Source organism: Dendrobates tinctorius, unplaced genomic scaffold (assembly GCF_039654945.1).
Source record: "Dendrobates tinctorius isolate UK_male_01 unplaced genomic scaffold, ASM3965494v1 ptg000025l, whole genome shotgun sequence".
Lineage (NCBI taxonomy): Eukaryota > Metazoa > Chordata > Amphibia > Anura > Dendrobatidae > Dendrobates > Dendrobates tinctorius.
In genome coordinates, this window is record NW_027361693.1 from 9,600,679 (window position 1) to 9,625,533 (window position 24,855).

Genomic DNA, 24,855 nt, shown 5'->3' on the forward strand with positions numbered 1-24,855 from the left:
AAAGGGACATTTTTTCTACTTATTTTGCATATATAAGCCTCAATTAGTTAAGGTGTGCATGTCTAATTGATTTGAATTTGAAAAAAAATATTTAAAGATGCTGTAGCGCATATCAAGTCATTCACACAGCAAGTGACAATGCTACACTTTTATGTATTTCTATTTGTCTAATAATGTGTTGTAAAATATGAATGATCTTCATGTTTTGAATATTATTTATGGATATGGCACCACCAACTTTATTGATCAATGAAAAAATATACACAAGGGAAAATAGTTTTTTTATCTGTATTTTTCAAAATTTGTAACCCAGTTTTATATATGAAAATGGCACTTATTTCTACAGTAAAAGTGAACAACTTGTTGAGTTCCAAGTATCAATTTATTTTTTTGTTTTCTTGTAGTTATGCTTTGAGCTGTTTTGTAAATAAAACTGTTTTTGAATTATGAAACTAATTTGTTCTTTCTGATTCCTTTTCTCCATAAAGTTCCGCTAGCTTTTTAAACTCTGGTCCCCAGTCATCAAGAAAAGTATAGTCCTGGTCAGATGGTGTTCCTAAAGAATCTAAAGAGCTTATGGATCCTTCTTCAGATCTTTGACCCTCATAGGCGTATGTCTGTAAAGAGTCATATGGGGGAACACTTGGGTCACGGTCTGCTTCAGCCAACTTTTGATTGAGAAATTCCTGAACATTAATTGTTTCAACAGTTGATTGATCAAGATGTCTTGGTGTACACATTACTTCTGGTCTAACATCTCTTCTGTATTTTAAATCCTCCGCCGCAGATGGATTTCGAAGAGCTGAAATATCAAAAGCTTCAGTGTCTTCTTCCCCTCCTCCTTCATCATCATATGTTACTACATTTTCACGCACATCTTCTTCAGAAATTATTAGAGGCTCTTTTTTCCCTCGCCTAAGAGTTATAAAAAGAACAACAATAGCTGAAAGAAAAGAGAGGAAAATTTATGTTAATGACCTAATGTAAAAAACTCCAGAAAAGTATCATCTTAATTGTTAAGACAAGTAGCTGAAGTTATTCAAATGTAACCAATATGTAAATGGTGAAAAAATAGAGCAATAGTCTCTAGTTGAACCACTGCTGTAGAAAGCAAAAATATATTTTTATGATATAGTTGTCAAAAATTGATATGATTTATAATGATATCTTTTTAAAATGGCTGGCATATGTATGATTAACCTAGAAAAATATTACAATTTGAGAGTCCACAATGGTTGATACCTTTTAATGGCTAACTGAAAAATGGTAACAAATTGCAAGCTTTCGAGACTACTAAGGTCTCTTCATCAGGCTAGACTAATACAAAATCTGAAGAATCACATATTTATAAACAACAGGACATAGTTCTGCTTTACTTGTCTTATTTACTGCACTATTCTATCAAAGTGGGACAAGGAGAAACAGTTGTGGCAGTAAATATTGGAGCAATTCATAGGTAAGAAGTGTGAAAAGTTTATAGTCCTTTGATTCAGGACTGGCTCAGGTTTGTGATTCCCCCAAATGGTCTGAAGAGCACATTCCTTAATTGATGAAGAAATGTGACACATTGCTTTTAGTGCATCAAAGGTTGTTATTAGTTTGTACTCCCAGACTCTTCCATCTCTGGGATTTGAAGGGTAAGTTTATGCCAGAGTTAAGGGCCTTTTACACATAGCGGTATCGCTAGCGATATCGCTAAAGCGTCACCGATTTTGTGACGCAACAGCGATATCGGTAGTGATATCGCTATGTGTGACACTTACCTCCGACCGGTACCCCCGCTGGCCTTCGTTCATCGCGCGAGATCGTCCTGGTCCATTTCTCATTGTCGGCTTCCTGCTGGTGCCGATGAGCGACTCCATGGACGCGGAAGGAAATAGTCACCAGAGCTGCTGTCTGACAGGTAAGTAACGACCGCCAACCGCTGCTGCATCTCTGGTGAGATCTGCCTGTGTGGCAGCTCACTAGCGACCATTTAGCTATGCACCAGCGATCCTGACCGGGTTGTATCGTTGTCGGGATCGCTGATGCATCACTAAATGTAACGGGACCTTAAGGTTCCAATCCCTTATTATCAGCAGCAGGGAGATTTGGCACTCAGTTGGATGCTTTGTAAAAGATGTGCACTTTTTAACAATCAGGAATAGTTAGAATGCTTTTACTAATAGTGAGCATGTTACCATACACCAGCGCAGACAACTCATATCCAAACATCTAGCATGATCCACTTTACCTCCACTGATACATTTGTGAATGGCAACCATTCACTAGAAATTATAGCAATACAACTAATTTCTGATGAAGGTCTATGATTGACTGAAATGTCAATTAGCTGTTTGTTACAGACTGTCCCCGATTGTCGATAAATCCACATCTTTTGCAAAGCATCCAATTGCGTATCCCTCGGATTTGAAGTTACCTTTCAGTACCAACAATTTTTTGTCAAGAATGCTGTGATCAAGGCTGCAAAAATGTTTGACCACACAGATACACTTCACAAATAATTGCAACTTTGTGTTGGTATATTGCATAAAATCTCAATGAAATGCAATTAGGTTTGTGGGTATAATTATGGAAAAATGTGGAAAAGTTCATGGGGTATTAACAATTTATCAAGGCACATTAACCTGGGCATTTAACTCCCTAATTTCCAGCTGTCTCTAATGTTTTGCACATGGCCCAGGCAGTAATCCAGAGAGTATTAGCTTGGAGGTACTTCAATTTAGATTCATTAAAAATAATTGTCAGGATCCTCCATCCACTGTACAGCTTACTGTGTCATTGGTTCTCATATGGACCAGGATAGCTTGATTATCACAAGTCCCCTGTCATAGCTTATTAATCCATTCCACCACATAAGGAACTCTGGTAACAGGGAGACAGTTAACTATTTGGTTGAGGTAATCTTGGTGACAAATTATTCTGTCCATCCTCCTTATTATACAATTATCTATAACCACCAACTATTTTACCCTATTTATATTTACATCTTCTAGGCAGTGTCCACTAGAGTTGCCATATTTGAGAGTGATATCCTTGCATTTTCCCCAAATTTGGCAATTTTCTTGAAATTACAGAAATAGGTTAAAAATAGCAAATCCAAACCAGCTTTAATCACCTCATACATTAAAGATTATACAGCTCTGGCAAAAATTAAGAGACGACCACATCAAAACCCTATCTTGGGCAGCCCATTCTCCAGACCTGGACCCCATTGAAAACCTCTGGAATGTAATCAAGAGGATGATGTATAGTCACATGTCATCAAACAAACAAGAACTGCTTAAATTTTTGCGCCAGAAGCAGTGTGAAAGACTGGTGGCAAGCACGCCAAGACGCATGAAAGCTGTTTTTAAAAATCATGGTTACTCCACAAAATATTGATTTCTGAACTCTTCTTGAGTTAAAACATTAGTATTGTTCTTTCTAAATGATTATGAACTTGTTTTCTTTGCATTATTTGAGGTCTGAAAGCACTTTTTTTAATTTAGACCATTTCTCCTTTTCAGAAAAAAAAATATTGCTTGGAGATTTGGAGACATGTTGTCAGAAGTTAGTAGACTAAAAGAATAATTTACATTTTACTGAAAAAAATACCTATAAAGAGAAAAATCAGACAATCTGAACATTTGGAAGTGGTCTCTTAATTTTTGCCAGAGCTTTATATACATATAACTAGTTTAAATTTTGTTTTGCGTTAATCTATGTGAGAAAACATTATTTAAGAAAAAAGCAGTTTGGTTTGTTTTTTTCTGTTTTTTTATATAAATTGAGTTTTAATATATTTTTATGTCATTATGAAATTAAATTATTGAAGCTTAGTTAAGATTTTTCATTTTTTAGTTTCTAGCTAGGCAGAATTTGACAAGATTGCAGATTCTGTCAAGCTGAAATGAATCATAGAAATCACATAGTACATGTCTATGCCTTGTCAATGTTCATCGTAACCTAGAGCAAATGTTTCAGTGCGTGACGTTTTCGGTGAATGTAGCTCTTCACTTTGTCTTTAAGACATAATGATAAACACAATTTTATTCCATAACTTACATAACTGTTCTACCTTATTCTACATACAAAGTATGCTGAAGACACCTGTCTAGATCTAAAATTCAGGTTTAATAATGTATTTTCTCTGTAGACATTTATGGTATATCAATTAGAAGAATGTGGGTCACAAGTAGCAGCCACATCTCTTAGCAAAGTGAATAGAAATGAACTTACACATTTCTCTCCTAACTGATATCTATTAACGCTATATAAATAGTTGGGCAACCTGAAAAGTCTTCTATTCTCCTAAACATAATCTAATATATAAAGCTCAAGTGTGTGTGTGTATGTATGTCTGGGATTGGCATCCGCACCGTCGCAGCTACAGCCACAAAATTTGGCACAGTAACACGTCTGGACCCCGAGAGTGTCCTAGGCTATGTTGTGAGGCGAAAGTTTAACCCAGCGCATTCCAATTCACCAAACAATTTTGCCCCTATCTACATAATGGGGAAAAAGTGTGTGTGTATCAAACCCCGCCCCTCATTATGATGTCATAATGGTTGCCATGGCGACGCTGATGTCATCATAGGTTGCAAGCCCCGCCCCTCATTATGATGTCATAATGGTTGCCATGGCGACGCTGATGTCATCATAGGTTGCAAGCCCCGCCACTCATTATGATGTCATAATTGTTGACTATGGGATGGAGGATGTGTGATGGGTATATGGGCACTGGACTATGGGATGGAGGATATGTATGATGGGTATATGGGCATGGGACTATGGGATGGAGGATGTGTGATGGTATATGGGCACTGGACTATGGGATGGAGGATATGTATGATGGGTATATGGGCACGGGACTATGGGATGAAGGATGTGTGATGGTATATGGGCATGGGACTATGGGATGCAGGATATGTATGATGGGTATATGGGCATGGGACTATGAGATGAAGGATGTGTGATGGGTATATGGGCATTCGACTATGGGATGGTGAATATGTATGATGGGTATATGGGCATGGGACTATGGGATGGAGGATGTGTGATGAGTTTATGGGCATGGAACTATGGCATGGATGATGTGTGATGGTATATGGGCACTCGACTATGGGATCGAGGATATGTATGATGGGTATATGGGCACAGGCCTATGGGATCGTGGGTATGTATGATGGGTATATGGGCACGGGACTATGGGATGGAGGATAATTATAATTTGTTATAACTATCCACAGTTAGTTACTATGCCTGGGCAGCGCCGGGCTCTTCAGCTAGTAAATAGATAAAATTGTGGATATGTCATAAATGTCTGCAATGGAAACAATCTAAATAACTTATCTAATCTAGAATATTTTATTCCGACCCCAATTATTCTGAAAGTGATATGAGAAACCAAGCATTTTTTTTGGAGGCTGCTCTAACAGGTAGCTGTCTTGTTACTTTCAGAGCGAACCATGCTCATTGACAACTCATATTCCTTCTAGGGACTCTATCAGCACAGAATAACTGTTCAAACCAAGCATTGGTGTGTTGCTACATAGCAGAACAAATCATGTAAATTCACCTTTCCACCTGCTTGGTTTTCATATATCTCCACTAGTGATAAACGAACGTGCTTGGATACCGTCCTATCTGAGCACGCCATGGTGTTATCCGAGCATCTGGGATTGCTCGAATATTATGTTCTGGTCCCTGTGGCTACATGATTTGGCTCTTAGACAGCCTCAACACATGCAGGGATTGCCTGTTTGTTAGGGAATCCCCACATGTGTTGAGTCTATCTAACAGCCAAAAATCATGCAGCTGCAGAGTCTCAAACAAAATACACAATCCCAGATGCTCATATAACACCTGAGAGTGATTGGATAAGATGTTATCTGAGCAAATTTGCTTATCACTAATCTCTCTCCATCCTTCTTTGGCTCTATGAAGCCAGAGCTGTCAACCAAACAGGGGGGTGGAGTTTGTTTGAACACAAGCCGATGTGAAGGTTTATTTAAATGATTGACCATGCCATGAAGTACTGAGCATCGGGACTTAGTTTGAACAGTCATTATGTGCTGACAGAGTCAATTTAAAAAACATAATGGGGTGTAGTAGGATATTATAGTGTGAGCAAATTTGAAAATTGTTTTATTTATTCATCGATTTGCTTGCTTTATCTAGCACGAACATATTCCATAGAGCTTTACATTCATCTCCATAACTCACTTTCCCTACTAGGTCCCACCATCTAAATCCCCTATTATGGAGTATGGAAGGATACCCACTCTCTCAAATTTAATGCAGATGTAGTGCTTGGTTGTATTTAAACCAGGTACCTCTGCTTTCCAAGGTGACAGTGCTGTCCATTCAGCCATGAGATAATATATGGATCTTTTCCCGGTCCAGGAGTTCCTATCCCAGTTATAGATAAATAATATTAAAGGGTTTTAACAATGTTTCATATTTTTAATGAAAGTACATTTCTTTCAGTAGGGAAGACATTAATTTACTCTCTGTATTTCCATGAAGAGCAAAATTTTAGTAAACCTAAATTTGTTGAGTTAATGGATTTGATTCTATTTATCTGCTTTTTCACTACATAGTTTGTGCATTTGTTCATAAATAACTACTTGAAGCAATGAAAATGTTATCTCTTCACATCTGTGTTTTTTTAAGTTTAGTCCAGTGCTATAAAGTCAAACTTTAGTACTGTTCTATGCTTTTCCCACAAAATTGTGAAGAAAGTGTCAGAAGTAATATTTAAAAAAGAAAGCATTTTCTGTTTATCAGATGGTAAAAGCAAATTTTGATCATTATTATAGTTTTATTTCATCCCTTAGTTGGACCTGATTGTACTAGTAGTGAGTAAATGAACATGTTAATGAGAGTAGGGGAATAATCTGACAGTGTGATAAACCCAATGGAAGCTTTTCTGACACAAAGGATCAGAGAATTTGGAGCAAATAGGTAGTCAAGATGTTAGTTGGAAGAGTGAGAGAGAAAAGAGATAATGAATCTTTTCATGTGGGTTTTTAAAGCCTTTAGAAATAAACAATTAGGTTTAGAGTTTCAAAGAAATAATGAATTCTTCTGAGAGACTTAAAGGAAAGGGCATCATGGCCTGAAGGTGCACAAAGAAATCCCACTACAACTACCAACATCCTTTCTGAGAAAATCTTGAGTATTTCCAAGGTCTTAGCAAATGAGAAAGGATGACCTTGGTTCGGTATAAAAATGATACAAAAAATGTTTCCATTAAATATCGCTGCTTTCTTTAATCATCTGGGAGAATCATACTCATTTTCTTTTAGGAAAACTTGATCTTTATGGCTAAAGTAATCTTAGACCCATTTGAAAATATCCAACCTTCCACATTATCATCATCTTAAAGCCAAGTGATGCTGTTTATGCTAATTACCCATCCATCTTTAGTTTTTTTAGTTTTTCTAAGACAAACCCTAGTTTCATACACCAGGAAACAGAAAAAAATTTTGCTAAAAAATGTCCTTTTGTTCGAAAAAAATTTAATAATAAATGTAATTTTGTCTACAATGGAGATGAAGTTAATGATCTTCCTGTAAGGTAGAATGTATTTACTTGGATGTGTTCAATCACCTATGCTGCTATAAGCAGAGAATGAAATTATTTTTCATTCAGAACCATTGTAATACATATTGTGCACAAACGTTCGTATTTATGATACTTACTAATTGCTGCAATCTACTTTTAACAACACTGTTTTGAACGCCATCTGCAGCATACGACTCACATTTTGACTAGCCAGATCACACAGTGTTTGTGTTGCACAGAAATCACTTTTTCACTCCATTAATGTGGGACTGATAGGAATGTATTGAGAAAATGACTTTCAGCTGACACATAAGATCTGTGTAAAATGGCTAGGCAAGAGCATAAATATCTATGGTGAATGAGGGAGGCATTTGAGACTTTTTCCCCAGACACAGCTGTCAAGGAGATGTCATGGGACTGATGGTTTGAGGGTGCAGTGGTCTGAGGTTTCTGCAAAGTTGCTGCAGTGTGTGGACCCCAGAGTCAGATTTGCCCTGATTAATCTCAGAGATGATGAAAAATTCTGGCTTCCAGGATTCAACTGTTGACATATCTTTGTGAATGAGAACTTCAGAGTCAAGGTGACATCAGCAGCGTGATTAGATCAGCTGATCATGTCGCTGACATCACTCCTGTACTGCAGAGGACATGTTCTCTGGCAAGTTGAGTATGACAAAAGACAGTAAAGGCAGAAGATGGGAGGGTAGAATATGTGAGAAGACAGTATTAGCAGAGGGGCTGCAATTGTGTGAGGAGACAGTATAGGCGGTGGTACTGGTAAAGTATTAAAAGACTGTATGGATAGGATGGGGGATTGCAATATGTGAAGACACAGTATAAGTAGGATAAGGGGTGTGTAACGGGTGAGGAGGCTGTAAGGGTAGGGGAGCTGGGAATGAATGAGAAAATAATATGGGCATGGGGCTGTGAATGCTTGAGGATCAGTATGAGCAGGAGAGGGGAATATGTGAGTATGGACCGGGGAGCTGGGAATGAGTGAAAAGACAGTAGGATCAGGAGGCTTGTAGTGTGTGAGGATATAGGATTGGTTGGGGCAGCTGAGGATTTGTGAGGAGACAGTATGGGCTGGGGGGCTGGCAATGTGTAAGGAGACAGTATAAACCAGAAAGGTGGAATAAGTGAAAATAAAGAATAGGCAGAGGAGCTGGAAATGAGAAAAGAGACAAAAGTTTTAGAGAGGCATGGGATTGTGTGAGGACACAATAGTGTGGGCAGGGGCTAGGAATATGTGAGGAGACAGAATGGGAAGTTGGAAGCTTAAAATATGTAAGGAGACAGTATGAATTGGGGAAATGTATGAGAACTGTCTCCAAACTTATGGCAGGAACAGAATGTGTGAGGAGATATTATAGGCAGGAGGGGGGTGTAATGTGCAGGCAGAGAGTATGGGCTAGAAGAAAGAGAGTGGAATGTGTGAATAGACAATATGAACATAGGGACTGGGAATGTGTGAGGAAACAGTATTAGCAGGGGAAACTGTGAGGAGAAATGTGTCCATACTTATAGGCAGGGGGAAATGTGCAAAACGTCATTATGGGAGTGGGGGAAAGCATAAGGAGACAGTGTAGGCAGGAGGGATGTAATGTGTGAGGAGATAGTATGAGCAGATGATCTGGAAATGTGTGAGGGAACTGTCTCCATATGGATGGGTGGAGAGAAATATGTGAAAAGAGTATTGGCAAATGGTGGGACATCAGCACTTCAGGGTAAGGGCAACATCAGTAATCGGTCAGCTGCTGCTGCTGCTAAAGTACTGGGTGAGAAGACAGTATGTGCTGGGGGTTGGGAATGTGTGAGGAGACAGTATGAGCAGAGGGCTGGGAATGTGGTAGGAGACAATATTAACAGGAGAGGGGTGGAATGTGTGGGGCGACAGTATGGGCAAGAGGGAGGGTGGAATGTATGAGTAGATATCATGAGCAGCAGTCAACCGGGAATGTATGGAGAGACAGTATGGGCAAGAAAGAGGGGGATGGAATGTCTTAGGAAACAGTATGAGCAGAGGGGCTGGAAATTTGTGAGGATAACTGTCTCCACACTGATAGGCAGTGGGAAATATGTGAGGAGACAGTATGGGCTGGGCAAACTTAAAGAAACATTATGGGAAGGTAAATAAGCGAGGAGACAATTTTGTGCAAAAAGTGTGTAGAACATATTATAGAAACTATGAAACTATAGTGTGGGAAAGGATAGAGAGGGGCAACAAGGAGGACAGTGTGAGGGCACAGTATAAAGGGAACAGTATCTAGGGGGGGAGCATGAGGAGGGACACTGTATAGAGACTGGACAATATAGGGGGCACAGTGTGTGAGGGGACAGTGTGCAGAAGCACCCTGCATGGAATGGAGAGGACAGTGTGAAAGCCACATAAAAAGAGGGATAGAATAGGGGTCATATTTTGAGCAGAGAGCATAGTGAGAGGCACTTTTTCAATGCCACAGATTAGGGCAGATATTTTTATTCCAAGTTTTATAATGATGCTGCAATTTTTGAAACTAGACACAGTGTTGATCACATTGTACAGATCAGTATTAGAATGATGCTAATAAATAGCTATTGGGGTATTTTTTGCTTTTTTAATTTTCCTCCTCTAAGTATCATACATTGTTTATTTTTCTCTTGACATAGCAGTATGAAGACTTAGTTTTGTAGAATGAATATTTGATTTGGAATGATACTATTCACATGGGTAAAAATTCCATGTGAGGTAAAATGTCAAGAAAAATTTAAATCTGCCATTGTTTTCTTGGGCTTAATTTCTAAGGTTTTCCCTTTGCAGTAAAAGGACCTGACCACATGATTCTTCAGGTCAATATAATTGCAACATTTACCCATTTTATAGCTTTTTTCTTTTTTAGTGGCTTAAAAATTGCAAAATTGTAAAAAAAAAGTGTGTTTTGCTATTTTCAGGGACCAATAACTTGTTTATTTTTCCATCAACTGGACAGTGTGAAGGCTTGTTTTTTGGTATGTCAAACTGCAGTTTTTATTGGATTAATTTTGGTGTACCTACAGATGTAACTAATTTTACTTTATTACAGATTACAAAGCATTGTAATATTACCACATAAAAAAGTGTCATTTAACACCTTACATCATCAGATCAGTAAATGCTTTGTGCAATGTTCAGTTTATCCTAATCCTCCTAAGTGTGATAGCCTTCTGTAACAAATTATGAAGATTGTGCGATATTTGTCATATCTGTACAACATTTTGATCACTTTCTATTGCATTTTTGTGGGAGGAGCAGCAACCAAAATATAGCAATATTGGCTTTTGTATTTTTTTTTCTTTATTACATATTCAAACTGTATGGGTTGAACAATTTTACACTGTCATAGACATCTATACATGTGGCAATATCCTTAGAAATAAAGTAGCTGGAAACTCCATCTTATGGCTAAATCTGAATGGTCGCAACAGGTCTATGATTATACTTTACTTCACTGCATTGCTTTAATTTTTATACTCCTGAATAAAATAAAGACATTTTAATCAAAGTTTCCAGCTCATGCCCTATGAATATGGTTTTCCAGCACTAGATAATGCCTGCTTGGAGTAATTTTTATATGATATGTGGAGGTGGAATAACTGAACTGCCTACCAGACTATTTCGTGTTGTAGGAATATGGTAATATCAAACAGAATTATTTTTATATTTCTCCAATTTCTTTTTTTTATATGGAAAAGTGTTTGAATTTTTCTCTGTGCTTTTTAGATTTTTAAAACTTTTTAGTGTTCCAGTTTATTTTTTAGCAGTAACGAAGAATAAAATGCTGACATTGCTATCACAGCCAGTGACCAAGGAAGGCAGAATCAGGCAAAATTTGTTCGGAATACCTACTCTTGCGGTGCTCAACTTGGGATAGCTTCTGACAGAATGGGTAAGTGGAAAAAACTGAAAAAGCGACACATACCAACAGCATATCAAAAAAGGGTAACTTATTTTTCATCAAGGCATGACAAAGAGATACTTCAATAAAATTATATATATATATACTGTATATATATATATATATATATATATATATATATATATATATATATATATTAGAAATAAAGAAGCAAGTTCTTTATTAGGAGACTTAATTATTACATTACTGATGTCAGGAGACATGACACGGAAGTTCCCATATTTCAATTATTATAAGATGATCTTTAGCACAAGTATAAAGGTATAAGATAAATATGCCTTCTTAAATGTGAGGTGTTATAAGTGTCATATAAGTGTCATAGGCGCTTTAATGGAAATCTAGTAAAAAAAATGTGATGTTGAAAAAAAAAGTAATTTGATCATGCACTGATGGAATATCTTTAATGGTGAATATATTATGAATCATTACATTATGAATGATTTAATAAAAACAATATCTGTCACCATGATCCAGATGTTACAATCTTAATTAACAAATGTGCAACCTAAGTTTTATGTGCGCAAATATGTTTTTGAACATATGGTAATTCTAATTTGAAAGTAAAAGCCTTCATTCAATACATTTAGTGTCATTAATTGACTTAATGCTCACCAAGTAGAATGACAACACAAAGCAGAATTGCAATTAAGGCTCCAGTACTGAGTCCCGCGGATGATAGAAAAGCTTCAGCGTGGCAAGTCCTTACTCGTCCATCTCTTTCACAGGCACATACTCTAATGGTGAGGGTGCAGGTGCTGCTTAAAGACGGACTTCCACCATCGGCTACAACAATGGGAAGGTAGTAAATATCCTGAGACGTTCTACTAAACCTTCTTCGTCTTGTTAGAATACTTGCTGTATTATCTAATGATAAAACAATTTTATTATTAGCATTTCATATAATATCAAGTCTTATTGACCATATAGAACATATCATTTCAATAGACCTCTGTATGAAGACCAAAGAACTTTATATACATTAGATGAAAGTTAACCGAACCTTAGAAGGCTCGGACAATTGGAATTTCAATGCCAGTAACTTTCTCCTTTCTATGCTGTAGAAATACATGAAAGTTCAGCTGAGCCAATCACTCATATGTATAGAGGAGAGATTAATGACATGCACACATAGCTCTTTTATTGGAACCAGGTGCGTTAAATAAACTGTCAAATAAAATAAGAAAACTCTTCTATTTCCCTTCTAAAAATCACATAAAAAACATTTAGAGACATTTTAGAACATTTACCCAAAACCACGGTACAATATAAACATGTCACGATGAGTAAAATATAACATAGTCAAAGTTAGCTACCTTCATTGTTTCGTAATGTAAAGTTTGGGTTCTGTACTTGATTTTCTTGCAGAGAAAAATAAAAACCTTGCCCATTTCCAGTGTCATCTTTATCAATGGCTGTCACAGTATGAATGACCTAGTAAAAATAAATATCTGTCAATGAATAATGAAATATATGGCCAAAAGTATGTTGTGACATCTGATAATTATAACTTTGAGCTCATATTACATCACTCAATTTGTGCCAAAACTCATGTTGGGCAAAGTCATATTCACTAATGGCATTCCAAATTCAAATTAATAAATGTGTTTAGAAGGTTATTTAGAAACTACTCCAACCTTTTTGGATGATGCTTTGTGCACAAGGGAACTGTTATCTGTTTGAGAAATCTCCCAACACTGTTGAAAGCATACAATTGTTTAAAATACAAAATTCCAAATATTACAGCACAGGAAAATTTTATTTAAAAAAAGTAAATTATGGAACTTATTATAATTCCAAATCTATTAATTTAACTCCTTTACCCCCAAGGGTGGTTTGAACGTTCATGACCGGGCCAATTTTTACAATTCTGATCACTGTCCCTTTATGAGGTAATAACTCTGGAATCCTTATATGGATCCCGGTGATTCTGACATTGTTATCTCGTGACATATTGTACTTCACGATAGTGGTAAAATTTCTTTGATATTACTTGCGTTTATTTGTGAAAAAATGGAAATTTGGTGAAAATTTTGAAAATTTTGCAATTTTTCAAATTTGAATGTTTATGACCTTAAATCACAGAGATATGCCACACAAAAAACTTAATAAATAACATTTCCCACATGTTTACTTTACATCGGCACAATTTGGGAACAAATATTTTTTTTTTAGTTAGGACGTTATAAGGGTTAAAAGTTGACCAGCGATTTCTAATTTTTACAACATCATTTTATTTTTAGGGACCACATCACATTTGAAATCACTTTGAGGGGTCTATATGATAGAAAATGCCCAAAAGTGACACCATTCTAAAAACTGCACCCCCCAACATGCTCAAAGCCACATTCAAGAAGCTTATTAACCCTTCAGCTGCTTCACAGGAATTTTTTGAATGTGTAAAAAAAATGAACATTTAACTTTTTTTCACAAAAAATTATTTCAGGTCCAATGTTTTTTTAATTTTACCAAGGGTAACAGGAGAAATTGGACTGCAAAAGTTATTGTGCAATTTGTCCTGTGTACGCTGAAACCTGATATGTGGGGGGAACCACTGATTTGGTGCATGGCAGGGCTCAGAAAGGAAGGAGCGATGTTTGACTTTTTCAATGCAAAATTGGCTGGAGTTCAGATCGGATGCCAAGTCACGTTTGGAGAGCCCCTGATGTGCCTAAACAGTGGAAATCCCCCACAAGTGACCCAATTTTGGAAACTAGACCCCCAAAGAACTTATCTAGATATGTGGTGAGAGCTTCACAGAAGTTTATAACGTACAGCCTTACAATTAAAAAATCATATTTTTCCAACTTATCTAGATATGTGGTGAGAGCTTCACAGAAGTTTATAACGTGCAGCCATACAATTAAAAAATCATATTTTTCCAACAAAAATGATCTTTTCACCCCAATTTTTACTTTCCCAAGGGTAACAGGACTGCAAAATGTATTGTGCAATTTTTACTGAGTACGTTGATACCCCACATGTGGGGGTAAACCACTGTTTGGGCACATGGCAGAGCTTGGAAGTGAAAGAGCACCGTTTGACTTTTTCAGTGCCGAATTGGCTGGAATTGAGATCAGATGCCATGTTGCATTTGGAGAGCACCTGATGTGCCTAAACAGTGGAACCCCCCCAAGTCTAACTCCAACCCTAACCCCAACACACTCCTAACCCTAATCTCAGCCCTAACCCTAGCCCTAACCCTAGCCCTAACTCTAACCCCAGCCCTAGCCCTAACACTAACCCTAATGGGAAAATAGAAATAAATATTTTACAGTATAGAAGTTACAGTATAGAAGTTTAAGGCACTTAACCCTTTCTCAGCTGAGCCAATTTTCATTTTTGAAATGCAATTTTTAGTTCTCCTTCTTCCAAGAGCCATGACATTTTATTTATCCATCTACACAGCTGTTTGAGGGCTTTTATTGCAAGACAATATTTAATTTCAGATTTCGTTAGTCAAATTAACATGTAATGTGGTGCAGAAAAAAAATTAAAATGAGGTGAAACTAAAAAAAACAATTAAACCACTGTTTTTTGGGTTTTATTTTAAAGCATTCAACGTCGCTTAAAATGACAAGGCAACATTCTTCTGTAGATCAGTATGCTTATTGCAACAGAAAATTATTGACAATTTTTTATACAGTGGGTATGGAAAGTATACAGACCCCTTTTAATTTTTCACTCTTTGATTCATTGCAGCCATTTGGTAAATTCAAAAAAGCTAATTTTTTTCTCATTAATGTACACTCTGCACCCCATCTTGACTGAAAAAAAATGAAATGTAGAAATTTTTGCAAATTTATTAAAAAAGAAAAACTGAAATATTACATGGTCATAAGTATTCAGTCCCATTGATCTGTATTAAGAAGAAGCATCTTTTTGAGCTAGTACAACCATGAGTTTTCTTGGGAATGATGCAGCAAGTTTTTCACACCTGGATTTGGGGATCCTCTGCCATTCTTCCTTGCAAATCCTCTCCAGTTCCATCAGGTTGGATGGTGAATGTTGGTGTACAGCCATTTTCAGGTCTCTCCAGAGATGCTCAATTGCATTTAGGACAGGGACCTGGCAGGGCCAGTCAAGAATGGTCACAGAGTTGCTCTGAAGCCACTCCTTTGTTATTTTAGCTGTGTGCTTAGGGTCATTGTCTTGTTGGAAGGTGAACCTTTGGCCATGTCTGACGTCCAAGAGCACTATTGATCCAGTATATCTCTGTATTTGGCGACATTCAGGTTTCCTTCAGTTGCAACTGCTATCCTGTCCTTGCAGCTGAAAAACACCCCCATATCATGATGCTGCCACCACCATGTTTCACTGTTGGGATCGTATCGGGCAGGTGATGAGCAGTGCCTGGTTTTCTCCCCGCATACCACTTAGAATTATCACCAAAAAGTTATATCTTCGTCTCATCAGACCAGAGAATTTTATTTCTCATAGTCTGGGAGTCCTTCATGTTTTTTTAGCAAACTATGTAGGCTTTCATATGTCTGGCACTGAAGAGAGGCTACCATCGGGCCACTCTGCCAAAAGACCCAACTGGTGGAGGGCTGCAGTGATAGTTGACTTTGTGGAACTTTCTCCCATCTCCCTCCTGCATCTGTGGAGCTCAGCCACAGTGATCTTGAGGTTCTTCTTTACCTCTCTCACCAAGTCTCTTCTCCAACCAATTACTCAGTTTGACTGGATGGCCAGGTCTACAGTAGGAAGACTTCTGGTGGTCACAAACTTCTTTCTTTTGAGGATTTTGGAGGCCACAGTACTCTTATGAACCTTGAGTGCTGCAGAATTTATTTTGTAACCTTGGCCACATCTGTGCCTTGCCACAATTCTGTCTCTGAGCTTCTTGGCCAGTTCCTTTGACCTCTTGATTCTCATTTGGTCTTACATGCACTGTGAGCTTTGAGGTCTTATATAGACAGGTGTATGACTTTATAAATCAAGTCCTATCAGTTTAATTAAACACAGCTGGACTCCAATGAAGGAGTAGAACCATCTCAAGGAGGATCACAAGGAAATGGACAGCATATGACTTGAATATGAGTGTCTGAGCAAAGGGTCTTTATACTTATGTCCACGTGAAATTTTAGTTTTTCTTTTTTAATAAATTTTCAATAAATTTGCAAAAATATCTACATTTCTGTCTTTATTCAGTCAAGATTGGGTGCATAGTGTACATTTGTGAGAAAAAAATGAACTTTTTTGAATTTATCAAATGGCTACAATGAAACAAAGAGTTAAAAATTTAAAGGGGTCTGAATACTTTCCGTACCCACTGTATTTTAATATTAGCTCCACACACTGCACCCCAAGAATATATTAATGCCACAAACATTGTATTCAGGGCCAGACACAATGCTGTTTTAAACAAATATTAATCTGTTGTGCCCCTAAAAGTAATAATACTTGGTGCCTCATAGAATTTACATAATAAATAATAATTTTAATAGTAAACTGTGTCACCTAAATTGAACTAGAATGCACGACATGGTCCCTAAATTAGTATAACACACGTTGTGCCTTCTGAAATGAATTATAGCATACACTGTGCCCTTGAAATTAATATTTCAAAATGCATGAATGAAAGTACCACTGTTAACTCAGAAATTAAATATTATATAATAATATACATTGTACTAAAACAAAATTAACTATAACATACTGTGTCCCTAGAAATTAATTATGGCATACAATATATCCCCTAAATTAATTTTTAAACATGCTGTCCCCTGCTGAGATGAATTTTAATACATATAAAGCCCAAGCAGTTAATTATATTAAACTCTGTGTCCCAACAATTAATTATAACACAGACTGTGCCCCAAGCAGTACATTATAATAAATGTTGTGCCCCAGCAATTAAATATAACTCACACTGTGACAACCCCACATAATTATTATACATGTTGTGTCCCCAGTGTATATTTATAACATATGCTCTGTTCCCACAGCAATGAAATGCAATATGCTCTGTGTCACCAGCAAACAATTTTAATATACACTATGTCCTCTGTGATAGATCGGCTCACTCAGCTGTACATGGAGGTAGACACAGGAACACTGTCTCTTTAAGAACTTCATTTGGTTTACTATAGGCAGCATAAACCAAGGTGTAGTAAAACAAATACAGCCCTCTGGGCAAAACTGGAAAACAAAACAAAATGGTACCACAAATCACAGTCCTTCTAAAGGCCCCGTCACACTAAGCGAGATCTCTAGCGATATTGCTTAAGCGTCACCGATTTTGTGACGCAGCAGCGATATTGCTAGCGATATCGCTAAGTGTGATACTTACCTCTGACCGGCTCCCCCGCTGTCTATCGCTGATCGCGCGAGAACATCCTGGGCCATTTTTCGACGGCCACTTCCTGCTGGGCTTCCTGCTGGTGCCGACGAGCGACGTGTGGACGTGGGTGGGAGGACGTCTTCATCGTCGCGTCTGACAGGTAAGTAACGACCATCGACCGCTGCTGCATCGCTGGTGAGATCTGCCTGTTTTGCAGCTCACTAGCGACCATTTAGCGATGCACCAGCGATCCTGACCTGGTCGTATCGTGGTCGGGATCGCTGGTGCATCGCTAAATGTGACGGTACTGTAAGAGTGAGGTTCCTCCCACTCACCGCTAGCAGAGCACACAAGGTTCAGGTTGGTTCCAGTACAACACCTTTTCTGGAGTGTACCTCACCAGACACTGAACACTGTTGCCCTTGGAGGTCAGCTACTAAAACCCCACACTGCATCTTGAGGTGGAGATAAGGTGGACATCCTCCAACTCAACTCTATGGATGTCCACATAAATCTCAGCCCATTATACAAACTAACCTTTAATCCCTCACCGCACTCAGTGTGCTGGAGGAAAATCTCTGGGATATATATCCCTGATGCCATAGTGAAACATATCTCCCATCCAGCACTTTACCAGTGACTTTGTCACATGTTCCCCCTCTGCCAAAAGTTGGGGATTTTGGCACATTCACTTGCTAAGCAGGGGAATCTGGATAGGACATCTGCATTCCCATGCAACTTCCCTGGCCTTTGCTTGACATAATGATGTGTACTGTGTTAATAATAAATCTGCTTGAGGTTATCCTGATAGTCTAAAAATATCCATTTAAAAATAACGCATGCACAATAGCAGCTATCAGTGTATATAGAAATATCCTCCTCCAAGATGGCGTCACCAACGCCTGTGCAGTAGCCACTGTCAGCTATTTGCATAGGCCAATTTTCCATTTTGTAATTTTCATAATGTAAAAAATGATAATGTATATATATTTGTTTTGCCCAAAATGCAAAGGAAAAGTGTCATCTTTAACATTAGACCCTTTAGAGACCATTCCATCTTCAACTTGCTTAACTGTTCACAATAACAGTAATTTAGATGATGGGAGGGGATATGCTTATCATTGTTTATCCTCACCTATGAGGTCATCATAAAAAAATCACACTTTTTGCACAAAGCACAGGCACTTTAATATGCTTACTACCTCATCAGACTATAGATTATCTGGCTGAAATTATATGTAAAGTGTTGTAACGAGAGAGCATTAGATGTTCAATAGGACCACAGTACACATCTGGTATAAATATCTATGCACTGATGAAGAGATGTACATTTTTGGGAGGTAAAATGTGGGAATAATATAGACTATAAGGCCTGTTGTATTGCCCCACTGAATTTATCCTTGAAAGGTTTTATGTCTGGTCTGTTCTTATATACTTTTTCTACTTCTTGAAGCATAAAAGAGAAGTACTAAGAGAAAATCTTCTACTCAGTGGAACGTATTATAACATTTCTTTAAATTCCTCTGTACTGTTCCATACATAGCTATGAGGCAGAACCATTACAACAAGACTTATTAATCTGACCAGGCATTCATTGCTAGCCACAAGGCATTCTTTTTCCCTCATTAATGTGTAGCAACCTTAGATTAAGGCATAGTATCGAATGCTGAGTTACAAGGACGCAGTTTGCTATCTGCCTTTTATTTCCTCTTTCTTTACCTACAGTATCTAGCTATTAGACTACATTACATATATAGCATGTGTTGCTCTCCCTTAATTTTAGTAGTTCAATCATAGGGACACTTAGGGTGATAGAGGGACAGCCACCGTTTAGCAAGGGTGCCATCTCATATTATCTAGGGTCCCAACCCTTGCTTTCCAAGAACTATCATTTCTCCTTGCGGAGAATAACATGCTAAGCATGTCGAGGTGAGGAGACTTAAAGCCGCAATGCTCCTCTGGGAAATATGCTAATTATGCAAATTGTCTCTTCAGAGAGGAAGAGGACTAGAACTCTAGTGCCACCTATTGGAGGTAGCAATCCTAAAAGTCAATGTTGACCCTTTAACGAGCCTAGTTACATGACTTAGGATAAAAGCCAAGCCAGTACCCCAAAACACAGTGTCTGCAAATGGAGATTCTGGCTTGGCTTTTATCCTAAGTCATGTAACTAGGCTCGTTAAAGGGTCAACATTGACTTTTAGGATTGCTACCTCCAATAGGTGGCACTAGAGTTCTAGTCCTCTTCCTCTCTGAAGAGACAATTTGCATAATTAGCATATTTCCCAGAGGAGCATTGCGGCTTTAAGTCTCCTCACCTCGACATGCTTAGCATGTTATTCTCCGCAAGGAGAAATGATACTACTTGGATATCGGTCAGACGCCTCTCTCACAGCCAAACCAGATCTTCTCCCACTTTGCACTGATGAGGGGCAGTACCCCAAAACACAGTGTCTGCAAATGGAGATTCTGGCTTGGCTTTTATCCTAAGTCATGTAGCTAGGCTCGTTAAAGGGTCAACATTGACTTTTAGGATTGCTACCTCCAATAGGTGGCACTAGAGTTCTAGTCCTTTTCCTCTCTGAAGAGACAATTTGCATAATTAAACCTTGCTTTTAGACAGAGCAAGAGGACGGGCCACTTTTGGGTGTTTGATAGAGTTTAGTATTTTTTAATCACGTTTGCTATTTGTATTTTTTTATTAAAAAAAAACAAATCTAATAAAATTAATAATTTTAAGGTTTCTTGTATGCTTATAAACAGTGTAGTCTACTGTAGTGTAATTCAGATATAGTAGAATTCTTATCCTAGAAAGTGATGGCATGTTGTAAGGATATGCCATCACTTGATGTTAGCCAAACACATAGCAATGGGACCAATGGAAGCAGGGTAATGAGTGTGCTTACTAAATTTCTAAAACTATGTAGATAACTGTTCTTTAAAAAATAAGCATTCAGTGGATTGGAATAGTAAAAATATAATGAACAATCATGAATTGTACCCATTTTCATTGCAACCAAACACTGAAGTGGAAATCTACTTAGAATTTGAGAAGAAAAGGAAAACTCCACGTGGAATGTTTCTCCTTGTGAAGAGTACCAAACTACTGTAGTGTTAGGGGACTTATAGGCCATGAAATGCTCCATTGGGAATTAAAATATGCAAATAATGTTTTCAAAGAGGATTTGAACTCAAGTGTCACCAGTTGGATGCAGCAATCTTAAAAATCAATATTAACTCTTCAAAAAGCCAACTTAATTACCTGCAGGTCATCTAGCTATGGCAAGTCATGCCCAGAGCATGGTCTAAGAGACTTATGTCAGTGTCACAATAACAGGTGTAATGGTGTGCAATGATGGTGTATTCCAATGCATTATATCAGCTATCAGTAAATAGAAGTTAAGCATAGAGGGACTAAGTAAAAAATTACAAAAAGTTAAAAAAAGTGAAAATATTTTTAAAAACATAACATATTAAACCAATAAATATGTATATTTATGAAAAGATACACATATTTGGCATAACTGAGTCCGAAATAATCCGACCTATAAAACTGTCACACTGCTCAATCCTTTTTGTGAACTCCGTAAGAATGATTAATAAAAACATGTAAAAAAACTTTGCTTTTTCATCATACCATTCAAATATACAGACTAAAAGGTAAAAAAAATGTAAATTTTGTAAAGGTACAATTTTCATTTTTTTCCTTCTCCATTGCTCTACTTCCTGTGAACTACCTGATAGTTAATAAATTTATTGCATGTGGTTTTCAGCACTTTTGGGGATGCAGTGTTTTAAGTTGTGTCACTTTTGGGTATTTTGTATCACATAACTCACTCAAAGTCCCTTCAATTGTGATATGGTCTCTAAAAAATTTGGTTTCGTAAATTTAGTTGGAAAATTGAGAAAATTGTGATCAACTTTTAACCCTTCTAACATCCTAACAAAAAAATTATGTTTCAAAAATGATGCTGATGTAAAGTAGACATGTAGTGTGATACAACAATCTGGTTAAGAGGCATAAAAATAGAAAGTTTGAAATTTGCAAAATTTTCTAAATTATTCTCAAAATTCCAATATTTTTACAAATAAGCTTAATAAAAATCAGCCTAAATTTATCACTGCCGTTAAGTAAAATGTGTCTCAAAACAAAAATTTCAGAATCACTGAGATGCATTTAAGCATTCCAGAGTTACTACCACATAAAGTGTCACTGGTTAGAATTTTTAAAGTTGGCCTAGTCACAAAGGTGAAAGGAACAACTAACTACTAATGCAGGAAAAGAAATATGATGTAATTAGAATCACTGAGACTTGGTGGGACGATACACATGATTGGAATACATAGCTAGAAGGATACAACTTATTTGCAAGAAACAGACTTGATAAACGAGGAGGGGGTGTCGCATTGTATGTTAGAAACACGTATATCTGCACAGAGAATGAAGCTTCAGAGACTGGGAGTTCTGTGGAAACTGTTTGGGTAAGAATACAAGGACAGAACAATGGAAAGGACACCATTGTAGGCATTTACTACAGGCCACCTGTGCAAGCTGAAGATATGGATTAACTCTTTATGCATCAAATGGCCAAGTTCTCCAAAAAATATGACATAGTGGTCATGGAAGATTTCAACTATCCAGACATTTGTAGGGAATCTCTCTCAGGCAAAACTAACAGGTCAAGCAAATTCTTATCCTCTCTTGCTGACATTTTTATCTTCCAAAAGGTAGGGGAGAAAAAAAGGGGATTTGCTACCTTGGATCTAATCCTTATAAACAGGGAGGAAATGGTTGAGGAGGTAATAGTGGTTGGGACCGTAGGAGGTAGCGACCATACTATTTTACAATTTTGGATAATTAGAAGAGGAAGACCTGTGAAGACTCAGATTTCAAGGTTAGATTTCAGAAAGGCAGATTTTAAGAGACTCAGAAAGAGAATCAGAGGTATCCAATGGCTGGATATCCTTAAGGACAAAATGTCCAAGAAGGATGGGAAATCTTGAAAAATGAGATTTTCAAAGCACAATCATTAAAAATTCTGAAAAGAGGAAAGAATAGGAAGCATTTAAGGAAACTAGGATGGATGAACACAGAACTTAAACACATGCTGAAAAGGAAAAAAAATAAATGTTTATCAAATGGAAAGAGGGAGGCATATCTAATGAAGAATACAATGCTGTCTGCAGAAACTGCAGGGCACGAATCAGATTATCTAATGCTGACAATGAATTAAAGTTTGCAAGAGACATCAAAAGCTATAAAAAAGTATTTTGGGGATATGACAAAGGTAAAGCAAAAGTCAAAGATGCTATAGGATTTTTACAGGACGAAAATAATGAATGGTAAGAAGGGATGTTGAGAAGGCCGAACTTTTAAATTCCTACTTTGCAAGGAAATGTAACATCAACTGATCTTCTCTGTCCTATTAAAGGAATAGAAGAATCCAGGATATCTATAAACAGAAAGAAAGTGAGGAAACACTTAGCTAACATAAATTAATTCAAGTCTCCAGGTCCAGATGAATTACACCCCAGAGTACTGAAGGAGATAGCAGAAAAAAATTTTGAACCACTCTCATAATCTTAGAAAATTCTTGGAGAACAGGAGAAGTCCCAGAAGACTGGAGAAGAGCAAATGTTCCTATCTTCAAAAAGTACAAAAAGCAGGAAAGAGGGGAAAAAAGGAAAAGGTCAGCTCACCCAGTCTTCATTATATATCCATACCTCCCAAAGCGCACGGAATCGCCTGTATCACGGCGTTGTCAGAGCAAATAATGAGAAGAGGAGTCTCCAGCGCTGAATGGATATTAAAATACAAACATTTATTGAAAAAAGTTTTTTTCCGTTTTTTTGAAAATGCAGCATATACTTAAAAATACATGAGTGAAAAGTAGAAAAGTACAAAATAGCAAGTGGTACACAAAGAATGGTTGCACTCTATCATGCTAAGGCATGTCAATGTGGAATATATGTAATTAGAATTGCAATACAGGTTTAGAATTATAGAAAAAATATATGAGACTCTTAGCATAAAATTTGGCCAAATATTATCTGCCCACCAGCCAACGTCAAGGCGACCTCAAAACTGATGGGTACCTACTTACCCATAAATGCAGGCATTGCTGACAGAGGTGTCCACATTCACCCAAGATTTCAGACATCAGCCTTAGCGAGGTATTCACACAGTGTAGGTACCCAATATCACAGCAAAGGTACAAAACAGCATGCTAAAATAAGTGTCCATAAATATATGCTATTATCAAAAGGGACAGTGAGGACCAATCATTACACAACAGAGAGCAGAAGTGTGGAAGCCACACAGAACATGACAACCGGATCCAAAATAATATTATAGCAAAATGTCACTTTATTAGTAAAACATGGACAAAACAGGAAAATTGGGGGAGCAGGTGCAGAAAACAAAAGTTCAACAGTGCTATGTTTGTACTAACCACCCATATTAATATGTATCAAAGATGAATACTACCTGTTATATTGATGTGGCACATTTAATTACTGATTAGCCTTGTGCTAATTTTTTACTGATATTATATTGTGCGTATTTTGGCCAGGGTTGTGGCGCGTCTTTTTAGCACTGCTGCACTTTTGTTTTCTGCACCTGCTCCCCCAATTTCCTGTTTTGTCCATGTTTTACTAATAAAGTGACATTTTGCTATAATAATATTTTGGATCCAGTTGTCGTGTTCTGTGTGGCTTCCACACATCTGCTCAGTGTAGGTACCCATCAGATTTGAGGCCGCCTTGACATTGGCTGGTGGGCAGATAATATTTGGCCAAATTTTATGCTAAGAGTCTCTTATATTTTTTCTATAATTCTAAAGCTGTATTGCAATTCTAATTACATATATTCCACATAGACATGCCTTAGGATGATAGCGTGCAACCATTCTTTGTATATTGTTTATGGGGGTAGCTCCTCTTGACATGCACCTATTCACATTAGTTTGGATGTGCCAGTCAGTTTTTTTGTCTCTTGTATGTTAGCTTACTGACCGAGCACTCTGCCCTCCACCAAGTGGTGAGTTTAATTATAGCAGGTCCCTACTTAGCCATAAATGCAGGCAT

The 24,855-nt window shown here is 37.4% G+C and overlaps 1 protein-coding gene across 1 annotated transcript in view; it reads right to left on the minus strand.

The window, feature by feature from the left end:
* Positions 1 to 264: 264 nt before the first annotated feature.
* The window catches only part of CDH18 (cadherin 18), a 1,129,863-nt gene continuing 1,105,272 nt past the window's right edge, over positions 265 to 24,855 (minus strand). Inside the window, exons 10-12 of the mRNA XM_073569448.1 lie at positions 12,800 to 12,917; positions 12,099 to 12,350; positions 265 to 943 (exon numbers count right to left, since the gene is read on the minus strand). Of these exons, the coding sequence (XP_073425549.1) occupies positions 453 to 943; positions 12,099 to 12,350; positions 12,800 to 12,917 (861 nt within the window). The 3' untranslated portion in view covers positions 265 to 452. The remainder of the gene's footprint in view (positions 944 to 12,098; positions 12,351 to 12,799; positions 12,918 to 24,855) is intronic.